This window comes from Euleptes europaea, chromosome 14 (genome assembly GCF_029931775.1).
Source record: "Euleptes europaea isolate rEulEur1 chromosome 14, rEulEur1.hap1, whole genome shotgun sequence".
Lineage (NCBI taxonomy): Eukaryota > Metazoa > Chordata > Lepidosauria > Squamata > Sphaerodactylidae > Euleptes > Euleptes europaea.
This window is the reverse complement of record NC_079325.1, coordinates 60,216,179-60,237,179: the sequence shown is the minus strand read 5'-3', so window position 1 is coordinate 60,237,179 and position 21,001 is coordinate 60,216,179. Positions and strand designations below refer to the sequence as shown.

The 21,001-nt window shown below is 50.3% G+C and overlaps 1 protein-coding gene across 1 annotated transcript in view; it reads left to right on the top strand.

Moving 5' to 3' along the window:
- The window catches only part of COL5A1 (collagen type V alpha 1 chain), a 325,021-nt gene that overhangs the window by 164,842 nt on the left and 139,178 nt on the right, over nt 1-21,001 (top strand). Inside the window, exons 5-11 of the mRNA XM_056859974.1 lie at nt 3,069-3,200; nt 7,224-7,373; nt 8,720-8,974; nt 10,740-10,901; nt 12,219-12,275; nt 17,655-17,696; nt 18,038-18,100. Of these exons, the coding sequence (XP_056715952.1) occupies nt 3,069-3,200; nt 7,224-7,373; nt 8,720-8,974; nt 10,740-10,901; nt 12,219-12,275; nt 17,655-17,696; nt 18,038-18,100 (861 nt within the window). The remainder of the gene's footprint in view (nt 1-3,068; nt 3,201-7,223; nt 7,374-8,719; nt 8,975-10,739; nt 10,902-12,218; nt 12,276-17,654; nt 17,697-18,037; nt 18,101-21,001) is intronic.

The window sequence follows — 21,001 nt, the reverse complement described above, 5'->3', positions numbered from 1 at the left end:
GCATTAAAGGTAATGTGCTAATCATTGTCCTGTAAGTATCAAGATAATGTGCTAATGAGGGTGTGGTATGTTAATGTGGAACCATTGTATCCTGAAGTGATCTGTTAACATGTGGAATCCAAAGCTAATCCGCATGGCTATTGTGGACTGTAGTCTTTGTTAGTCTGGAGGTTTTCAGGACAGGAAGCCAAGCCTTATTCATTCTTAAACTCTCTTCTTTTCTGTTAAAGTTGTGCTGATGTTTATGAATTTCAATGGCTTCTCTGTGCAATCTGACAAAATAGTTGGTACAATTGTCCAGTCTTTCAGTGTCTTGGATAAGACCCTGTGTCCTGTTTGGGTCAGTCCATGTTCAGCCACTGCTGATTTCTCAGGTTGGCCTAGTCTGCAGTATCTTTCATGTTCTTTTATCCTTGTTTGTATGCTGCGTTGTGTGGTCTCGATGTACACTTGTCCACAACTGCAATGTATACGATATACTCCTGCAGAGGTGAGAGGGTCTCTTTTGTCTTTTTCTGATCGTAGCATCTGTTGTATTTTCTTGGTCAAGGAAAGAAAATACCAAGACCACCGTCATACAACCCGGATAACCTACAAGAACCAATGATTCTCCTACTCTTCAGCCCCTGTGGCGAGGGCAGTGACTAATGGGGGGGGGAAGGGGGAAGTATAGGGTGGAGCATGCCTGATGTTCAAGCTGGATTCAGAAAAGGAAGAGGCACTAGAGATCATATTGCAAATATATGTTGGATACTGGAGCATACGAGAGAATTTCAGAAGAAAATCAGCTTGTATTTCATAGATTACAGCTTTTGACTGTGTAGATCAAGAAAAGCTATGGCTAGTTTTAAAGGAAATGGGTGTGCCACTACATCTGATCGTGTTGATGCGCAACCTGCACTCTGGACAAGAGGCCACAGTTAGAACAGAATATGGAGAAACAGAATGGTTTCCAATTGGCAAAGGTGTTAGGCAAGGATGTATTTTATCTCCCTTTCTCTTCAATCTATATGCAGAACATATAATTAGGAAAGCTGGATTAGATTTAGATGAAGGTGGAGTGAAAATTGGAGGGAGGAACATTAACAATTTGAGATATGCCGATGATACTACATTAATGGCAGAAAATAGCGAAGATTTGAAACGACTACTGCTGAAAGTTAAAAGAGAAAGTGCCTAAGCAGGACTATAGCTGAACATCAAGAAGAACAAAAGTAATGACTACAGGAGAATTACACAACTTTAAGGTTGACAGTGAGGAAATTGAAATTGTTCAAGACTTTCTATTCCTTGGCTCCATCATCAGCCAAAAGGGAGACTGCAGCCAAGAAATCAGAAGGAGATTGAGACTGGGAAGGGCAGCCATGAAGGAGCTAGAAAAGATTCTGAAGTATAAGAATGTGTCACTGGCAACCAAGATTAGGTTAATTCATGCCATCGTATTCCCTATTACTATGTATGGGTGTGAGAGCTGGACTATGAAGAAAGCTGATAGGAAGAAAGTAGACTCCTTTGAAATGTGGTGTTGGAGGAGAGTGTTACGGTTATGCTGGACCGCCAAAAAAAAAAACAAATCAGTGGGTTATAGATCAAATCAAGCCTGAACTGACCCTAGAAGCTAAATGACTAAACTGAGGCTATCGTATTTTGATCACATTATGAGAAGGCAAAAGTCACTGGAAAAGACAGTCATGCTAGGAAAAGTTGAGGGAAAGAGGAAGACCCAACAAGAGATGGATTGACTCAATAAAGGAAGCCACAGCCTTCAGTTTGCAAGATCTGACCAAGGCTGTCAAAGATAGGACATTTTGGAGGACACTGATTCATAGGGTCGCCACGAGTCGGAAGTGACTTGACGGCACTCAACACACACACACAGCCATGTAACCCATCTAATCCACTTTACCAAGTTACTCTCCAGGGGACCATGGTGTGTTACGTGGTTAGGGGGCAACAATGATAGTCAAGCAGCAAGGCAGAGAGGATGTGAGTTTAGAGTACAGAGGGGAAGGTCTTTTGCAATCAGATATGTCAAATTCCTGAAACGGGATTTATTCCAACATATTTGTGTAATTAGTTGCACATTTTTTCCTGGCTGCAAAACCTGGGGAGAAATGGTGGGAAGAATCTGGACTGACTCTTTGCCCTTCTGTCCCCTCAGTCTTGAAGAAGAGGCAAATGAGCATGGGGAGTGGGTTTCTGTGTGAGGAACAGCCTGATGTAGGAATGGAGGAGTCTGCCAGAGGGGCTGGGGGCTGGGGGTTGGCCGGCCCCACTCACAAGTCCTTCAGTACTGAGAGCTTTGCCAGAAGCAGCAATTCTGACCCCAGATACCTTCAATGTGAACAATACTTGCTTATTTTTAATGATATTTATGTCTTATTTAAATCCCACTTTTCTCCCTCATCAAGGGCCCACAGTGGATTTTTGTGTCATGCCCTTCTCCTCCACTTAATCCTCACAACAACCTTATATATAGATGAGGTGTTCAAATATTGAGTGGCAATCCAGGTGGATCGTCAGTGTCAGAATTCAGAGAGTGCTTGGTGTGTGGGTGGGTGTGTGGAGGGGGGGGGAAGTAGACTCCTAGGGGCAGCCTCCACCCTGCCCAAACCTTGCAACAGCTGTTGCTTATTCAAGACGACCTCCTGCTATGTCTGTACAGTTCCTAAGTTGCTGGTCCTGAAGTAGGGTTGCCATCTCCGGGTTGGGGAATTCCTGGAGATTGGGGGTGGAGCCTCAGGAGGGCAGAGTTTGAGCAGGGGAGAGACCTAAGCAGGGTATGATGCCAGAGTGTCCACCCTGCAAAGCAGCTGTTTTCTTCAGGGGAGCTGATCTCTGTTGTCTGGAGATCAGACGTAATCCCAGGAGATCGCCAGGCCCCACCTGGAGGTTGGCAACCCTGTCCTGAAGAGATTCAGCTGCAGGCAAGGACTCTCTCCTTCACAAGATCACTTCCCTCTCAGAGCCACAGTATTTTTGCCTGGGCGGGAGCTTCTCTTGTTTGAATGTGGAGTTTCACCTTTGGGTGCCATTTGTCTTATTCCCCCCACCCCCGCTCCCTGCAGGGCGACATCCAGCAGCTCCTCGTGGTGGATGATCATCAAGCGGCCGCCGATTACTGTCAGCACTACAGCCCGGACTGTGACACCGCTGTCCCAGAAGCACCCCAATCCCAGGATCCCAGTCCAGATGAATACGTATGTGGAAGGCATTCTGCTTCTCAAGTGGTGTTGCAATTCCTCCCTTCCCCCCCCCCCCCCCCCGCAAGCCTTAGGTTGGTTGTTTACACTGTTATGTACACACTGTTGTGATTTCAGAGGGTAACCGTGTTAGTCAACAGTAGGACAGCTGGATTCAAGTCCAGTAGCACCTTTGACACCACCAAGAGTTTCAGGGCATAACCTTTCAAGAATCAAAGCTGCTCCCTTCGTCAGATACAAATTGGAATGGAGATCCTGGAGTCCTTATATCTCAGTCCAAAGGTGGGAGGGGTGTTGAAAAGAAGGGGCGCAGGGTGCAGAGGTACCATGTGCATTGTGATCATGTTAAATTGAGCAGAGGGGAAATGCTTGGGGGACCCTCTTGTTGAGAACTGGAAAGTTTGCACACTGTTCTGTGTCACGTTGTTGGTCCTAAAAAAGTATCACACATATTGGCTTCTGTTTTCGGACCAACACAGCTTGTCTGTTATTTACATACCTGGCCAGCTGCTGGCCTTCTGTCTGTGTCACAGCCCGAAATGAAACACTGGAGCATGTCAGAGTAACAGGAAACAGGAAACTAGTGAGAATGGGTGGGGGGAGAACGCAGAGAACCCTGCTGTAACGTACTTCTTCTTCTGGGAGGTCAAAGGGAGGTGCCGGACACTGCCATTACTTTTCCAGAGCTGGCTTTGGTAGCAGAGCAGAGGATCCAACTCAGCCCCCAACATCCCCCGCCCCCATGAAATGTCTTGGGCATTTCACTGCTTTGTACCCGTATGTAAACCCAGTTTGCAGTGGGACCATGGTCACACGAACACATGAAGCTGCCTTTGTGCCGAATCAGGATCCCCCCTTGGTCCATCATGGTCGACACTGTCTACTCAGACCGGCAGCGGCTCCCCAGTGTTTTAGATGAAGGGCTTTCATGTCTCCTGCTACCTGATCCTTAACTGGAGAGGCTGGGGATTGAACCCGGGACCTTCTGCATGCCAAGTAAATTCTCTACCACTAAGCTGCAGCCCCTCTCAGTCACCATCACTGTCATGGCCAGAGGACAAAAGCAAATGCAAGGGGCAGCTTGACTGGGTTCACCAGAAACAAGACAAGCTTGGGGGAGAGGGGGACGGGACACATGAATCCCTGAGGAGCTCCTTTTTCGTTTCCTGTGTAAAACTCAGTAGCTCTTACCTGTTCCTGAGGGGAAAATTGAGAGCTGTTGTTTTCTGATTTGTTGGAGGCCGGATTCTCTCCCTCATTCAAAGACTGGTAGGAATGGGGGCATTCGTTTCCCAGCTAAATGTGATCAGATGAAACAAGAGTTGGAAAAAGAACACTGGGGCCATTTATGCCAGGGTATTAAGTTCTCAGTCCCTGCTGGACTGCTCCCAGGCTTCCATTGCATTATTCATGATTTCACCGACCTTCGGACGTGACTTCGCTCTGGCCTCGTTCTTCCTCCGCAGTTCTAGGCTCCTGTTTTAGGACGCATTTAAATACTGCTTTGAGGCAAGAGCAACACAAATCCCCCCTATTTCCATGCATAGCTCTTAACTTCGGGTTTCTCTCTCTATATCCATTTTGGCTTCTCCCTCCCACGTGTCTGTCCCATCCAACCCTTTCCCTCAAAGCAAAGCACAAAAGAGGGAGTTAAACCGTCATGAAATGTGCAGGAAGGCACCAAAGAGAGGCTGCAAAGGTTGGATGGCAGTTCCTGGCAGGAAACTGTTGAAGAAAGGTGGGGAGGAATACCCAGCAAAAGCACACGCAGCCCTTTTAAGAGCTGACCCGCTCCCTCCAAGTAAAGTGCAACAAGGCTGCGTTTTCAAGGGGGGGGGGACTCAGAAGCTGCAGGATTCACTGGGGATGCCTAATTAATCACAAGGTACTGCTGGAATTGGTGGGGGGGGGGAACCCCTCACACATGTAGTGTTTGAGAATTTGGAACAGAAAACTGCAGCAAACCAAATTCAATTTCCCCCTGCATAAATGACCTGGGAGAAAAGAAATACCTTTTTTCCTTTAAATATGTCACGAAAGAAAGGTTTGTTTATTTAAGGCATTTTTAGCACACTTTCTTCCTAGAAATGACCAAAGATGAATTACACTGTTTAAAATAATCTCAAAAGAAATAAGTTAAACTACCTATTTGACAATTAAAATAGATTCAAGCTACTGAGGCAAACAACAGCTGTTAGACTTCCACTCCCTGATCTGCTCCCGTCTACTGGAAAGGCCCTGCTAAATAATTCAGCCTCAGAGAGGCTCCGGCATGCTGGCAGAAGGGGAGCCGATGCGACAGGCGCAGGAAGGCCATTCCAGGGTGCCGGAGCCCCTATGGGCAGGCGTTGGCGCGCTGGTACCCTGAGCAGGGTTTGGGCAGAAGGCGGAGGTTGCTGCAGAGGCTATTTATTATTATTTCCTTTATTTCCACTACACCTTTCTCTCCAGTAGGGACCCAGAGCACCACATATTGTTCTCCTCTCCTCCATATTATTCTCGCAACGAACCTGTGAGGTAGGTTAGGCGGAGTGCCTGGCCCAAAGTCACTCAGCAAGCTTCCATGGAAGAGGGAGGATTTGAACCTGGGCCTTCCAGATCCTCCTCCATTCCTCTAACTACCATACCATGCTGGCTGCCTGTGGTCCCCGGGCCATGAAGGGCTTTACAGAACCTTCAAGCGGACTCAGGCAAATAGGCAAACCAGTTAACAGTCTTGACTGACTCCCGATAATAAATGAGCTGCAGCATTTTGGACTAGTGGAGGTTTCTGGCTTGTCTTCAGGAACAGCCCCATTTATAATAGCAGTCCAGCCTGAAGATTGCTGTGATTTGGGCCGGGCAGCTAAATAGGGGGCCAATTCCTGCTCCAGGTGGAGATGGTAGAGCATGGCCCAGTGGCAAAGCACAGACTTTGCCAGCAGGGGGTCCCAGATTCAGACCTCAGGATCTCCCCTTCACAGGCTGTCAGGTTCCTGAGATGGAAAGACCCTTGCCAGAGAACGCCCCTGAAGCGGTTGCCTCCGACTACGGTCTATGACCTCAGTAGTCTTTCTGCAGTATATTTTATTATTCTGCAAGGATCCTTCATCTTAATTTATGATATAAAACAATCCTAATTAGGCCTGTCAAAATTAAGGCTACAGCTCAAGCTTTAATTAATCGAATAGACTTATGAATCCTCTACAGATTTAGTTTGGTGTTTTCTGAACTTCTCATTACTATTTTCTGAATTTAAGCTGTGAGGCAGTCCTGACCGAAACAGATGGACTTTTAGAGCAGCCGCCCACTCTGACAAGAAGCTCTCCCCCCTGAAACCCTCCCCCCACACACACACACACAAGTCACTGGGCTTTTCTTATGATTGGGTGAACAGTGTGGCTGTGTCTGTGCATTGGCAAGGTTTCAGACGCACTGAAAGGGAGGAGGCACAGCCAGAACAATGAATCGTGCAGAGATGCAGCAAGCAGCCTCCCAGGCAGGTGGACACTTTGCACATGCCACAGTTTTTAAACGTGTTGATGTTATTGCTTGCACACTTTGGGGGAGCCTGTTCCAGGCGGCTCCACAGTGGTGTGAACAGGGAGAATGTGGCTCCTCCTGGAGCAGCAGAACAGCTTGACCATCTCAGCATCTGGAATACTTTGGCACATCCAAAGCCATCTTCGCCACCATTGTGAGCAGGAGTAGATGCCGCTCCAGAGGCAGCTGCAGGCCCAGTGGCCTCTTTGCTCAAGGGCATGACCTCCTCCTCCGTGGCTCTTCCCTAGCAGCAGCCAGGAACAGGGAGCTGGTGGGGAGGAGAACTAAGTGGAGCTGGGGCTGCCAAGAGAGAAGGGAGTGGGCACCCCTCGTTCCTCCACTGGGTTGGTAGGGGAGGAGGGACCTCTGGGTGCCCAGGGTCCCGTAGCCTGCCGCAGAGCCCCGTGTGTGCCAGGCATCAGCTGGAAGTTCTGAAAGGCTGCTGATTCAGGCTGTGCCAGCGCTTCCTTGTTTTCATTCTCTGTCTGCCTTTTGTAGTATACGGACGGGGATGGCAACCTGGAGGTAGAGGGCCAAACCTACTACTACGACTATCCCTACTATCAAGACGTTGATGAGATCGGGAAGGCAGCTCCCACCACTGCCCAGCCTGTGGATGCTGCAGAAGCAGCCAGCGAAACCACGGAGGTCAGGAACTGCGTGGTGGAGGGGTCCGCTGCAGCAAGGCTGGGGCCTAGCTCCTGTCCACTGGCTGCGTCGGCTCTGGGTCATCGTGGCCTGAGCCCCTGCCCATGACACCTCCTAACCACTAGCCTGGCCCGACCAGTACTTAGAAGCCTGTGAAGAGGCTGCCCTTTGGGGATCTCCCTCCTCTCCCTCTCCCTTGTGTGTCTGGTACACTGGCGCCTACAAATTATGCGGACGAAGGTGCCTTAGGCAGAGGAAGCGTGTGTGCGGACATGTCGGGTGCCAAGCAAGGATGGCAGGAGGGAGAGTATCTGGGGAAACCCCACCTCTCCTCTGGTGTTGTTGGGTGTCAGGGCTCTACTTTAGTGCTGCCTTCAGGCTGCCAGCAGAGATCCATGCGCAGGCGCAAGGCTTTGGCTGCTGGAGAGGGGAGCTGCTCCGGAACGGGGCAGTTGGCCTGCCCCTTGCTTCGGGGTGGGGCATCATGGCCCAGCCAGGTGGGTCAAAGCACAATCCCCTACCCCCAAGGTCCTTTAAGCTCCTCATGGGACTGTCTCCCCCTCCCACAGGAGCTACCAGGATCCAAAGGGGCGGGAATAAATTCGTGGGGCTGACCTTCTGCAGCAGAGTGCCCTTCAAGCCAGTCTCATGGAGCGGAGCCCACAGTGCTCGGCCAGAACTCCTCCGCCAGGGCTGGGGCCTCCATCTGCCCTGCCCCTAATCTCGGTGCGCCCCCCACTTGTACATTTTTAAAAGAATAATATTAAATGTTCATCAGAAAGTATTCTCTTTAGATCAGGCATCCCCAACCTTTTTGAGTCCGTGGACATGTCTGGAATTTTCAGAGGTGGTGGTGAGCGCCACCCCAAAAACGGCTTCCACAGGAGGCAGAGCCAAACGGAATACCTCCTTCCTCACACCACCTGGGAACAAGGAAAGCCTGAAGGGGGTATGGAAGCACACGCCAAGGGAGGAGAGCCCGGTGCTCACCAGTCGGACCCTCCCACCCTTTCGTTTGGATGAGGGCCCTAGATTTTGGGGAAAGCTCGGCCGGCTTGTAGAGGCCTCTGTTTAAAAGGTTTGCTGCCAGGTGGGTCAAGGCAACATTGCAACTTATTGAATAGTTTTTCATCACTTAACCCACTCAGTGCTGCAGCTTCAGCACACATGTGCTTGTTCAGTTGCTTGCCTGTGGGGAAAGGTGTAAAGTTGCCAATGAACCTTCTCATGAGTCTGACCTTTTCTAACCCTGTGGGCAGCAGCAAGCGCCTGGGAGAGCATTTGTGAATGCTGGGCAGAAAATCCCCCAAGCGTGTATAACACGAGCCTCTCCTCTCCGGAAACAGGATCGCGCCCCTTTTTCCACACCAGCCCCGCCAGTTGTGGAGAACGCTCGGGAGGAGGAGACGAGGGAGGAGGACAGAGTAGACGACCCACTAGTGGACGAGTATAATTATGGAGTCATCACAGATGAATACTACACCCCGCTCCCATATGAGGATCTCAACTACGATGACCTCGACCCAGCAGAGAAGCTCCCAGAAGGCGCTATTGAGGCAGAGGTTCCCACCACCACGGTCATCACTGTCAATGGAACGGAGGTAATGTCTTCCACAGTGGCAGATTCGGGCTCTACTTGCAATTCAGACCCTAATGAAAGTACCGTGGCCAGCCTGGTGCCCGCGTGGGGCTGATGGGGTGAAACACCTGTGAAGACTGAGGGTGAGACCCACAAAGTGTCTCTGTGCTTTCCACACCGAAGTAGAAAATCAGTCGGTGTAACTTTCCCCATCCCTTCATCTCTTTTCTGGAAAATCTTCACCTCTGAATTCTGGCCTTTCTTGCATCATGTCTTGGTCTGTTAGAAAGCTTGCCAAGAAGGGCCAGAATGAAATTTGAGGTGAATTCAGAGATCTCGGCTTACATGAAGTGTCTGTCAGAACTGGTGGGGAACTGAAAGTATTGATTTCTCGGGGTATCTGTGTTCTGCTTCAATAAAAGGAGAGGGAAAAGCAAAATCGGGACCTGGGGACGGCTGCTAACAAGGGTGGCTTTAAAAAGGGACTGGACACATTGCTAGAGGCCAGGGCAGTGTCAGATGGCAGCGCCCATGTCCAGAGGAAGACTTCCCAAGAGCACAGGAGGAGGTGGCCTGCTCTCATGGCTGAGGGGTTCCAGGGGCCTCTCAGTGGCTTCCGCTGGAAAGGGAGTAGATGTACGTTGGTCTCACCCAACAGAGCAGCGCTTAGGCTGTGGGCCAGACCTTGTGAGCAGCAAGCTGGCCATCCCTGACCTCTGACCCAGAGGTCTTTAAAATGGCCTCAGGAATTGCAAGCTGGGCCCTTCTGTAACAGGTTCATTACCAACAAGGGTGTGTCTTTTTTGTGAGTCGCCCGTTCTCCTGTTTTATGCAACGATCTCTCCTTTCTGGATATCTTTGTCGGTGTCTGGAGAGCCAAGAATGCTCCTGAGAGGTGAGGCGGTCAGCACAGGCCACCAGCCCTGACGCTGCCCCTTCTGGCTCTGATCCTGACCCCACTGCAGATCAGGAGGTGGCTTCTCTTCCTTTATCCTTGTTCCTTTATCTGGAACTGGTCACAGACCTGGGGTTTTAAAACTGTTTCAGTGAACCTCAGAAGCTTATGGATACTCCTTTTTGAGAGGAAGGGTAAGGAATAAGGTTGCCAGCTCCGGGTTGGGAAATACTTGGAGATTTTGGGGGTGGAGCCTGTGGAGGGCGGGGTTTGGAGAGGGGAGGGACTTCTATGCCGTAGAGTCCAATTGCCAAAGCGGCCATTTTCTCCAGGGGAACTAATCTCTGTTGCCTGGAGATCACTTGTAATAGCGGGAGATCTCCAGCCACCACCTGGAGGTTGGCAACCCTGGTAATGAATGGACATGCTTCCCGGGGGGCACCTCGCCCTCTGAAGCCTCGGCTCTGTCCCCTGCAGTGTGGGGCCACGGAAGAAGGCTGGTTCCTGCTTGCTGTGCCAGTAAGGGTGCCTGAACACCTCGGCGTGAACCAAACAGACCGAGTGATTGGCTCACATTTGATGGCCACCTTCGAACGTGCCTAGTTAAACAGCTGGACAGCCTGCCTGGTGCGTAGCAGGCCGATTAATAGCACGTGCTCCGAGAGCTGTAGCCCCGAGTCCTCTACAGTCCTGGTTTCCAGGGGTCCCTCCGCAGACGCACCAGCCAGCCTTCCCTGGCCGAAGGCAGTGTGGAAGTCCACTGATGGATGGGAAAAGTCTGATGCCGTAATAGGCGGGGGGGGGGGGGGAGGCAGAATTGTGACCTGGCAGCGGCCCCTCCCTTGGCTGGCTTAAACGAAGAAATGTCTGAGGTGGGCTGCTGTTGTATTAGACTGCAGGGAGAAGGAGCCAAGATGGAGAAGATGCTGACAGAGACTTTGCCGAGGAAACCATCCGGGAGTATGACACCTACTATGATGGGTACTACGACAGGACAGACTCCCCTGATATTGGGCCTGGGATGCCTGCGAACCAGGACACGCTTTATGAAGGGGTAAGGTGCGGCCGGGCCTCCCGAGTGTTGGCTCAACCATAAGAGCCACCCTTGGAGCAGATGTTCGGCCATCTCCTCAGCATGGCAGCTTTGCCTCCTCCCAGTAATTGCTCTGTGGAGTTAGGGCATTTGGGGGGGAAGCAAAAGCAAGATGAAGGTTGAACCTCATGTGACATTTGCTGCCAACAGCCTCAAAACTGGCCCACCCCTCAGAGAAATAGGAAGGTTTATCCACAGGTTATCCACAGTGCAATCCTGAACAGAATTATATTCTTCTGAGTCCATTGAAGCCAATGGACTTAAAAGGATGTAAGTCTGTTTAGGATTGCACTGCCGCCTGCTTATTAAGTGTTAATCTTCTGCTTTCCATTGTTCTGGCCTGTGAGTGAAAAAGTTCCAGGATGATTGACACACTTGGCACTTCTTAATTTAATTTACTTTAATTTACATTGTGTAAAAGAGTAGCTTTAATTTGAACTGTACACTTGTGTTTAAGTGCCGGCTATTTCACTCCATTTTCTGATGCTGCCTACACATATTTTTTTCTTTCTGCCTTACATTTTTTCTTGCCCTTGCTCCAAGGAGCTCCAGGCAGTGAGCCCGAGGCTCCTCCCCAGCATCCTCATACCAACCCTGTGAGGTAGGTTGGTCAGAGAGAAAACTGTGGGCCAAACGTCACCCTGCAAATGTCCTGTCAGAGCAGGGAATTGAACCAGTAGTGTAAATCCAGCATGGTTTCTACTGGCCCTTAACTCTTCTGCGTTATCTCTCATCCTGACTCTTCGTGAAGAACAGGGCAATCTGAATACGTGATGCTCTTGGCTCTAGACAGATCAAGGAATGTTCTGGTTTGGAGTCCTGCCTTCTAGTTCCTTGGACTCTTTTGGTCAGGGTGTTTCAGGGCCTCCTTTGGACTTCAGTTCAAATCCCTCCTTGGCCATGATGCAGTCTGGGTAAGCTGCTCCAGCCCCTCTCTCACAGCCTCCTTCACAGGGTTGTTGCTGTAAGGAAGAAAATAGTGGACCAACCCCACCTATTGATGTATGTATTTGGTTTATTCATAGCTATAAGGGTCTAATGAGAGTGTGCTGGAGTAACAAGATGGATAAGCATAACTCATGTCAGCTAACTAGCAGGAGCACAGAATGCACATGTGAGAAATAAATGAAACGGCTGAGCAGCGCGCCTCAGACACCCTCTTTCCCATTACATCTCATTGGGCAAATGAGGCGTTTGGCTTCCTTCAGCGTGTGCCATTCTTGCAAAAGTGTGCCCGTGACCAGTCATTCTGACCTGTGTCTTCCCTGTCTGGTGCAGGTCGGTGGGCCGCGAGGTGAAAAAGGGCAGAAGGGGGAGCCAGCGATCATCGAACCGGTAACAGCCATCCTTTGTCACTGATTAGCCTGTGTGTTGTATCTGGGGAATCCATGTAAACCCACTGGGGAAACTAGAAACACCCACTAAATGTGTATAATGAGTACAAGAGGTTCTGTTGTAACTACTCCCATGGTGATGGTGTGTGTGTGTGAGAGACAGACAGACAGACAGACAGAGAGACAGACAGACAGACTTGGACTTGATGACCCTGGTGGTCCCTTCCAACTCTATGAGAAATGCAGCAAGAAACATCCCCCCCCCACCACTTTCCAGGGTATTCTGCCAGGAGCAGTTCCCATTTGGGAAAGTTTGGGCATTGGATCTTAACTGACAATATATTGGTGAAATGCTCTGAGCAAGAAAAAGAAGCTATCCTATGAACGCTGAGGGTTTGCTTGCACACACACACACGTCCATCTCCTGTGGCTACTTCAAGTGGTCAGTGCAGCTTCATTGCTGGAGAGAGCGGGTGTGCTACTAGCTTGAATGCTTTTGCCCTGTGGGTGGGGAGCTGGGTGTCTTCAAGGCCGCTGTTGGCAGGAGCAGAGAGACCAGTGGGAGTGGTGATGTGCAAGGGGCCCCAGCCCTGGTCTTGCCACTCGTGGTGTGCCTGTCAGGCAGAGCAGGCGGCTTTGCTTGTGGCTGGGAGGGCTGGAATCATTGTGCGGGGGGGGGTGTGTGTGTGTGTGTGTGTCCTGTACCTTTAATAAACATTAAAAAGATGAAACTTCAGCACATGCAGATTTTCTTACCCCACCTAATGCTGCTGCTGACAATTATACCATCTTCTTGGCATGTCCATAAAGTGACTTCTGACTTTTGGGGCCACCTCACCTTCCCTTTGCAAACATTTTCAGCATGGGGTGGACAACATTTTTCCCGGCAGGGCTTTTGCGCTTTTAAGAGCGCTGGCAACAGTCACTTAGCAGCAGCTCTGCCATCTCCTGAAAACTAAGAGCCAAACTAGCCCAGTTGTGCCCGAGACCCTGATTTGGACTGCATGCTCACAAATGTGTGTGTGTGTGTGGGGGGGGGGGTCCATCCTTTCTCCCTGTGCCATTTTCCAAACCTCACCCTAAACCCCCACCCCTGGCTGCTATTTGGTCCATAGGGGGAAACATTCAGGAAGTTTGGTTTTCCACAACGGGGCAAATTAGCAGTTGGGGGATGGGTTGTTTGAAGTCCTGAAACTGGTGGGGGAGAAATTGTTAAACCCCTGTTTGGCAAAAAACAACAACAACTAACCATGATACTGGACTAATCTAAATTGCCTCTCCCTGACTGTTAATTGTCCATTCACTGATCTGCAGCGTCTTGTCTCTGGTGGGCCTAATTTTGCGGTTCTGTGCCTTTAGAGACCATTTGACACTTTCAGAGACTCAGGTTGCGGTGTGGGGGGTGCCTTTAACTGCTGCCTGCGAAGCCAAAGTTCTGCTGCTTTCCCCATCCCTTCACCTAAAAAGCTGCCTGCGTTCTATGCAGCATTAAAGTACGGGTGCCGGCTTGCCGGAAGCAAAGCTGGCAGTTCTCCCTCACCATATCTCAATTCAAGCTTTGGTCCCTGCAGCATCCACACTACGTTCACTCCCCTTTTGCAGCTGTGGCTTCTCGAGGGCCTTTTCCGCAGTCCCTCCTTCTGCCGGCCCCTCCCAGTCCTGTACTTGCTGCTGACCAGGAACTCAACCCAGTTTTGCTTGGCAGAGTAACTGGAGGAATCGCCATCCGCTCTGATAAGGGGGGGGGGGTGTCAGAGGTTTTCATTTGCTGATTCTCTGTGCCCCCATGTGTGATTTTCCTGCAAAGGGAAATGAAATCAACAACTGCTTTCCAAAAATCCTCCTCCTCCTTTCCCAGACTCGGCTTTTGGGCAGGAGGCCGCTGCTAAAAGTTGAAAGTGTGTACATGCCTAGGAGGAGAAAATCCAAAATGTGTGCAATCCATGTGTGGCAGGATCTGCTAATACAGTTACATAGAATCCATTCTGCAAGAAGTTACCCAGAGAACAAAACACAGTTCAGCTTAATCATCCCAAAAGTATTTGGCAGTCCCAACAGCTTTCAAAACGCCGGACAGCAGAATGGTTGCCAGAAGATAAACAAGACCTTTCCCTCCCTCCCTGCCTTTCTCTCTATTTGGCCTGTCCAAAGACAAAATGTCTTCTTTTTAAAAAAGAAAAGAGGCAGTGGCATGCTCCTTATCTTCAGCAAAGTCTTAGATGCATTTAGAGGAGGGGGTGAAGGTTATCATTTGAGTGAGGTCCTGGACAGTAATTTTACTCAAGTGACGCCCTTGTGTGTGTGTGTGTGTGGGGGGGGGGTCATTCTTTAATCAGCCACTATGTGTGAGTGTGTGCGTGCACGTGTGCATGCCTATACCCGTAAAGTCAGCATGCCACATTCTTCTGCGTTCCGGGAGCAAGCATTTGTTGCACTTTAGCAAGCCAGGGGGGAAAGGAAGGGCTTTTTGGACAAGGCCCACCCACGTGCATGTCCAGAAGTGAGCCGCATTAACAAGCATTGTTTCCGGGATGCATGCTGAACTGGGCCTGCTTCTTCCAATTCCTGCGAGCCCAGCCCTGCTTCTGCCTCTGCTTTGCACATTGTCCTGGAGCTGAGGAAGACCCTTGCTGCAGAGGCCCTGGCCCTGGGGCGGCAGCGGCGGGGGGGGGGGGGTGTTGTTGACTCACCAGGGGTGGTTTGGGGGCAGCTCTTCCCTGTTCCCCTTAGAGTGAAACTGGGGGCCTGAAGGAGGGGGAAACTGCCCCACCCCCCACACTCACATTAGGAGTTATCTGAAGAAGTGAGCTGTGGCTCATGAAAGCTCATACCCTGCCAGAAAATATTTTTGTTAGTCTTTAAGGTGCTACTGGACTCTTGCTCTTTTCTACTATTAGGGAGGAAGGCGGGCCCTGCCTCGACCCTTCCCAGTTTTAGACATGTGCTCCCTGGGTCATCTGAACTGTCGAGGTGCCATCTCTGGGGCCTCAGCCAGGCAGGCAGCCAAAGCCTGATTCCTCAGCGTAACACTGGATGCTGCCCTTCAGCTGGGGGGGGGGGGCGGGGGGGGGACAATGCCCTTCTGAAACCTGGTGTGGCAAGGCTGGACTAGGCTACAAGACTATTGCCAAGCAGCTTGGTGAGAAGGTGACAACCCTAACTGTCAACCTCCCTCGGTCTGGGGCTCCATGCATGATCTCATCTTGTGGAGTTGCAATGATCATGAGAACGGTGATGAAACAGCCCAGAACTACACGGGGGGAACTTGTCAATGATCTCAGGGCAGCTGGGACCATAGTCACCATGAAAACAGTTGGTAACACACTACGCCGTGAAGGACTGAGATCTTGCAGAGCCCACAAGGTCCCCTTGCTCAAGACAGCATATGTACAGGCCTGTCTGCAGTTTGCCAATGCACATCTGAATGACCCAGAGGAGAACTGGGTGAAGGTGTTGTGGTCAGATGAGACCAAAATCGAGCTCTTTGGCATCAACTCAACTCGCTGTGTTTGGAGGAGGAGGAATGCTGCCTACAACCCCAAGAACACCATCCCCACCGTCAAACATGGAGGAGGACATATTATGCTTTGGGGATGTTTTTCTGCTAAGGGGACAGGACACCTTCACCGCATCGAAGGGACGATGGATGGGACCATGTATCATCAGATCTTGGGTGAGCACCTCCTTCCCTCAGCCAGGGCATTGAAAATGGGTCGAGGATGGGTATTCCAGCATGACAATGACCCAAAACACACGGCCAAGGCAACAAAGGAGTGGCTCAAGACGCACATTAAGGTCCTGGAGTGGCCTAGCCAGCCTCCAGACCTTAATCCCATTGAAAATCTGTGGAGGGAGCTGAAGGTTCGAGTAGCTACACATCAGCCTTGAAATCTTACTGACTTGGAGAGGATCTGCAAAGAGGAGTGGGACAAAATACCTCCTGAGATGTGTGCAAACCTGGTGGCCATCTACAAGAAACGTCTGACCTGAAGGGTTTTGCCACCAAGTACTAAGTCATCTTTTGCAAAGGGATCAAATACTTATTTCACTCATTATAATGCACATCAATCTCTGACTTTTGTGTTCTGGGTTTCTGGGGGTTTTCCTGTTGTTATTCTGTCTCTCACAGCTACAATAAACCTACCATTAAAATTATGGACTGGTCATTTCTTCGTCAGAGGGCAAACGGGCAAATTTAGCAGGGGATCAAATACCTTTTTCCCTCACTGTAGTTGCAGAGAGGTCTTTTGTTGTGTGCAAGCTTCTGAATAGCACCTGTCTCTTTATTTAAGAGGGCATCCTGTTGGAAATGTTGCTTTCTTTCCAATTGGAAAGGCCCTCTGGGAGCGGAAGGCTCTTTGCCTGGTCAGTATCCTATGCAGGGGATAGGATATGCAGGGGATAGTTAGTATCCTATGCAGGGGATAGTTTGGAGAATCTTGCTGAAGGAAGCCCCTGGGCAGTCGGTACGGAGCTGAAACTCAGCATTTTGAAAGCAGCCAGGGCAGCCGGCTCCGGGGAGGGAGGGGATTCTCTCTCAGTGCCTCCTTTCTTGAGTTCAGGGTCTTTCACAGTGAAGGGCCATTTGAAGTCTTATCTAGAAATAAGAAGTTTGGGGGGAGCGGGAGGAGGGTCCCCCCATTCAGTGCGCAGTGGGGCTGAGGAGCTTTTGGATCTTGGGGTAGCGTTCAGTGGGTGACGCTTCTCTCTTCTTGTGACTCCAAGAACCCCGCCTTCTGCTGGGGCTCTGCAACAGCCTCCTCCGGCCCTGGAGCTGGCAAGACACGTGGGTGGCCCTCCTCAGTGGGACTCACTGCTGGGGGGGCTGCCAGGCTACAGATGCTTTGGGAAACTCCAGTGAGGGAGGAAGAATGCCGGTCTTCTCAGACCCTTCCCTCTTGTTCTCCAAATCCATTGGGAATATCGGAATCTATTAGCCACGTTGCCACAAAAGCTCAGAAAAAGTGAGAATCATTTTTTTGTTTTTTACTTTTAAGAAGGTTAATGTCTAGCCAGGGGGGATTTCTGGTGGTCTGAGAGAGGTCGGCCACTCACCAGCCAAGCCTTGCTCCCCCACCCCCCCACGACTACCAGAACCCAAATGAAATAAGCAGATTGCTTAATAGCTGGTCTGGGTGCTGCCACGTGTGCTCATAGTGCTGGCATGTGCTGGTTTTTGCATGCTGTCGTGAGCTGCTCTTGCACAAGTATTTTAATTAATAAATACTTTTGTACATCTTTTATACAGGTAGAAAAATTCAGATAGAGGATAATGTGAAGAACTTTGTCATGGAAGAATGTACAGTTTATGCGATGGGTGTGGGGTGCACGGGACCCCTTCTTCGGAAGTCCTTTCTCACTCTGGCCTCTTCTTTTGCAGGGCATGCTCATTGAAGGCCCACCTGGCTCAGAAGGCCCGGCAGTAAGTCACAGCTCCATAGATTTCCCCCTTTTGCTCCGCTCTCCCCCCGCCCCCCCGCCCCCCGCTCAGCACAAACAATGTGTTTGTGAACCTCCCACCATTGCTTGAGCGAACATGCGAAAGGCAGCTGTTCCCTGGGTTCAATTGCTTCCATATGACGGGCATTCAGCTGAAAGCATTGCAAGGTCAATTTGACCATGCTAACGTAAACAGATCTTTTGCGTACTTTTCCTGTTCATTACGTGTGTGTGTGTGTGTGTGTGTGTGTGTGTGTATACACAGATGCACACCCTTCCTTTCCTCTTGCCCAGCTCATGTTCTTCCTTTTTGTTCCACATCAGGGTCTTCCAGGGCCTCCAGGAACAACAGGGCCAACGGGCCCGCTGGGGGATCCTGGAGAAAGGGTAAGCTATCGTAGCATTTTGCACGCTTCTGTTCCCGGTCAATGTAGATTGTCACACAGTTGGGCTTTGCAAACCTGCAGCTGTGGCTGGGTGGGCCTTGGAGCTGCAAGTCCTCCTCTAGGACGAAAGGCTGTCTTGGGGCCCCTGGCTACCTGTGCGGCTCGGGTGTGAAGCTGCAGTGGGATCTAAGCATGCCTTCAGTGCTTGGAACCATATTGGAATGCTGCAGTGCATTCAGGCTTCCCGCCCACAGCAATGCAGAGGTCAGGGCTGTAGGGGGAAGCACCGTCAGCCTTCTCCCACCACTGCAAGGCACCTGGAGTCTTGTGACCTTCTGTTGTTCCCAGTCGTGAGAAAGCAAAAGGACAAAGCAAGCAAGCAACACAAAGCAACCCAGACCAAATGCGAGTTGAAATGCACAAGCATACAGCAGACAACGAAAAACCAAGCTGACCAATTGCTGGCACAAAGGGGCTTCGACCCAGGCCCCCGGCAGCTCAGCTGGGTTGCTTCTTCGTGCTTGTTTTTATTTCTTTCCCACTTTTCTCCCTGATTGGGGACCCAAAGTGCGTTTTCGCATCGTTCCCCTCTCCTCCACTTGATTGTCACAACAAGAACCCTGTGAGGGTAGGTTAGATGGAAAGGTTGTGATAGTCCCAAGGATGCCTGGCAGGCCTCCATGGTCAAGCGAAGGATCCTACGTCCTAGTTCACTGCTCTAACCACTACACCACACCAGCCTATTCAAATGTGAGGGTGCTGACTCATGAGACGGGTGTCTACCTCTGAAATTAGTTCAAAGGATATAAACTGGTTTTCTCCTGCACCTTCAAACTGTAAAATCTCTTGGTCAAATGTTAGCCCTATGGAGACCACTCCCAGGAATCCGGACTAAGCAGAAGGCAGCTTTGCCAGCCCGTTTCATATCTGCCTGAAAAGAGGGGCTGAGAAAATACAAATATGTTCTCAAGTTTAGGGGATGTACTAGATGGTTCTTGTAGATTATCCGGGCTGTGTGACCGTGGTCTTGGTATTTTCTTTTCTGACGTTTCGCCAGCAGCTGTGGCAGGCATCTTCAGAGGAGTAACACTGAAGGACAGTGTCTCTCAGTGTCAAGTGTGTAGGAAGAGTAATATATAGTCAGAAAGGGGGTGGGGGGTTGAGCTGAATCATTGTCCTGCAAAAAGTATCAAAGGTAATGTGCTAATCATTGTCCTGTAAGTATCAAGATAATGTGCTAATGAGGGTGTGGTATGTTAATAAGGAACCATTGTATCCTGAAGTGATCTGTTAATGTGTGAAATCCAAAGCTAATCTGCATGGCTATTGTGGACTGTAGTCTTTGTTAGTCTGGAGGTTTTCAGGACAGGAAGCCAAGCCTTCAACAATATGATGTACTAGATGGTTTCCCAAGATAAATAGTGTCAGTGGACTTTTTTCTCTAGAGTTTAAAATGATTTACAGAGGAGGGGAAGGAATAGAATTCCAGACCCCAAACGGTGCTGCTGGACCAGTTAACAGACAGAGCAATTCCAGAGGGGTCCATGAAAGCCCCCACAGGGTGGGGGTGGGGGATTGTGAGTTAACCAGACTCCTCTTTATAGGGGGAAGTTTCCTTTGCATTCCCACCCATGGCAAGAAGGAGGCGCTTTTGTAATCTGCGTCTCCAAAAAGGAATCACTTGAGTAGTTTAATGGGGAGGGGATGTGTGTGTGTGCTTGTTTGCATTTTGTTCAGGCAAGATGCTCGTGTTTGCGATCTCTCAAAAAACAATTACAAATAAATCATCTCCCCACACCCATCAACTGACCCTGAAGCCAAAATGTTGAAACTTCGGCAAAAGATTAAAGATTAGCAGATTGTTGTGGAAGCAACCAAAAAGAGAAAGGAAAGTAGTAACAGGCATGTTCACGTGTGGCCACAGCGGCCGTGGCTGGGAACTGTCTGCACTACTTCTTGGGATGGGGAGGGGGCAATCATCCACCCTACCTTTTCTCCCCCCACCCCAATATTCCTGCCTCATGAAGGAGACGCCCTGGACTGAATAAAGTCCACAAAGATGAGCAAGTTCACTCCTTCACCCTGGGTTTTCCAACTCACAAAAGCATTATTTATTTATTGTTTATTTATTTACTTTATTTATTTGACTTTCTTCCTAATGGGTACCCCAAGTGGCTTGCATTGTTCTCCTTTCCTCTGTTTTATCCTCAAAACAACCTGGTGAGGGTGGTTAGGCTGAGAGTGCGTGACTAGCCTGAGGTCACCTGGTAAGCTTCCATGGCAGAGTGGGGATTCGAACCTGGGTCTCCCAGATCCTAGTCTGACACCTTAACCACTATGCCACACTGGCGTTACTCTGACCGTGGGGATGCAGCTGAAAACAGCTTCCCTGCGGTGAGTCCGCTGCCTCCCGCCACATTCCAGAGCCCTTGCTGGGCAGCCCTGCTGCTTCCCTGCCTGCTCTGCCCTGAAGCCGGGCGGCACCAGCTGGGTTCCCTTTGGACCCTCATCAAGGGGGCTGTGATGGAAGGATCCATGTGGCCATCCAGCAGCTCTCTGCTTGTAATCCACCCCTGCAGAGTGCAGCTGGCAAGGGCCTGTGGGGTATGTTCTGGGTGCATCCTCAGTCTGAGCCAGGAGACAGTGAGTGCCCCAGGATCCTTGGCGCAAGACAGAGGCTTCGGGGTCTTCAGAGTGTTTCTTGCAGGGAGGAAGTTTGCAAGCCTCACTCCGCAGGGGCTGTCGTTTCCAGCTCCAGAGAGGGCCTCTGTTTGCGTGTCTGGGACTGACACCTAGTGGGGTTTTTGGAGTAGCGCAGGAAGGCGCTCGCTTCATGACTCCGCAGTTCTGCCTGGATCCCTCTAATTCATGGGTACCATTTTGTGATAGTACCTCCTCCCCC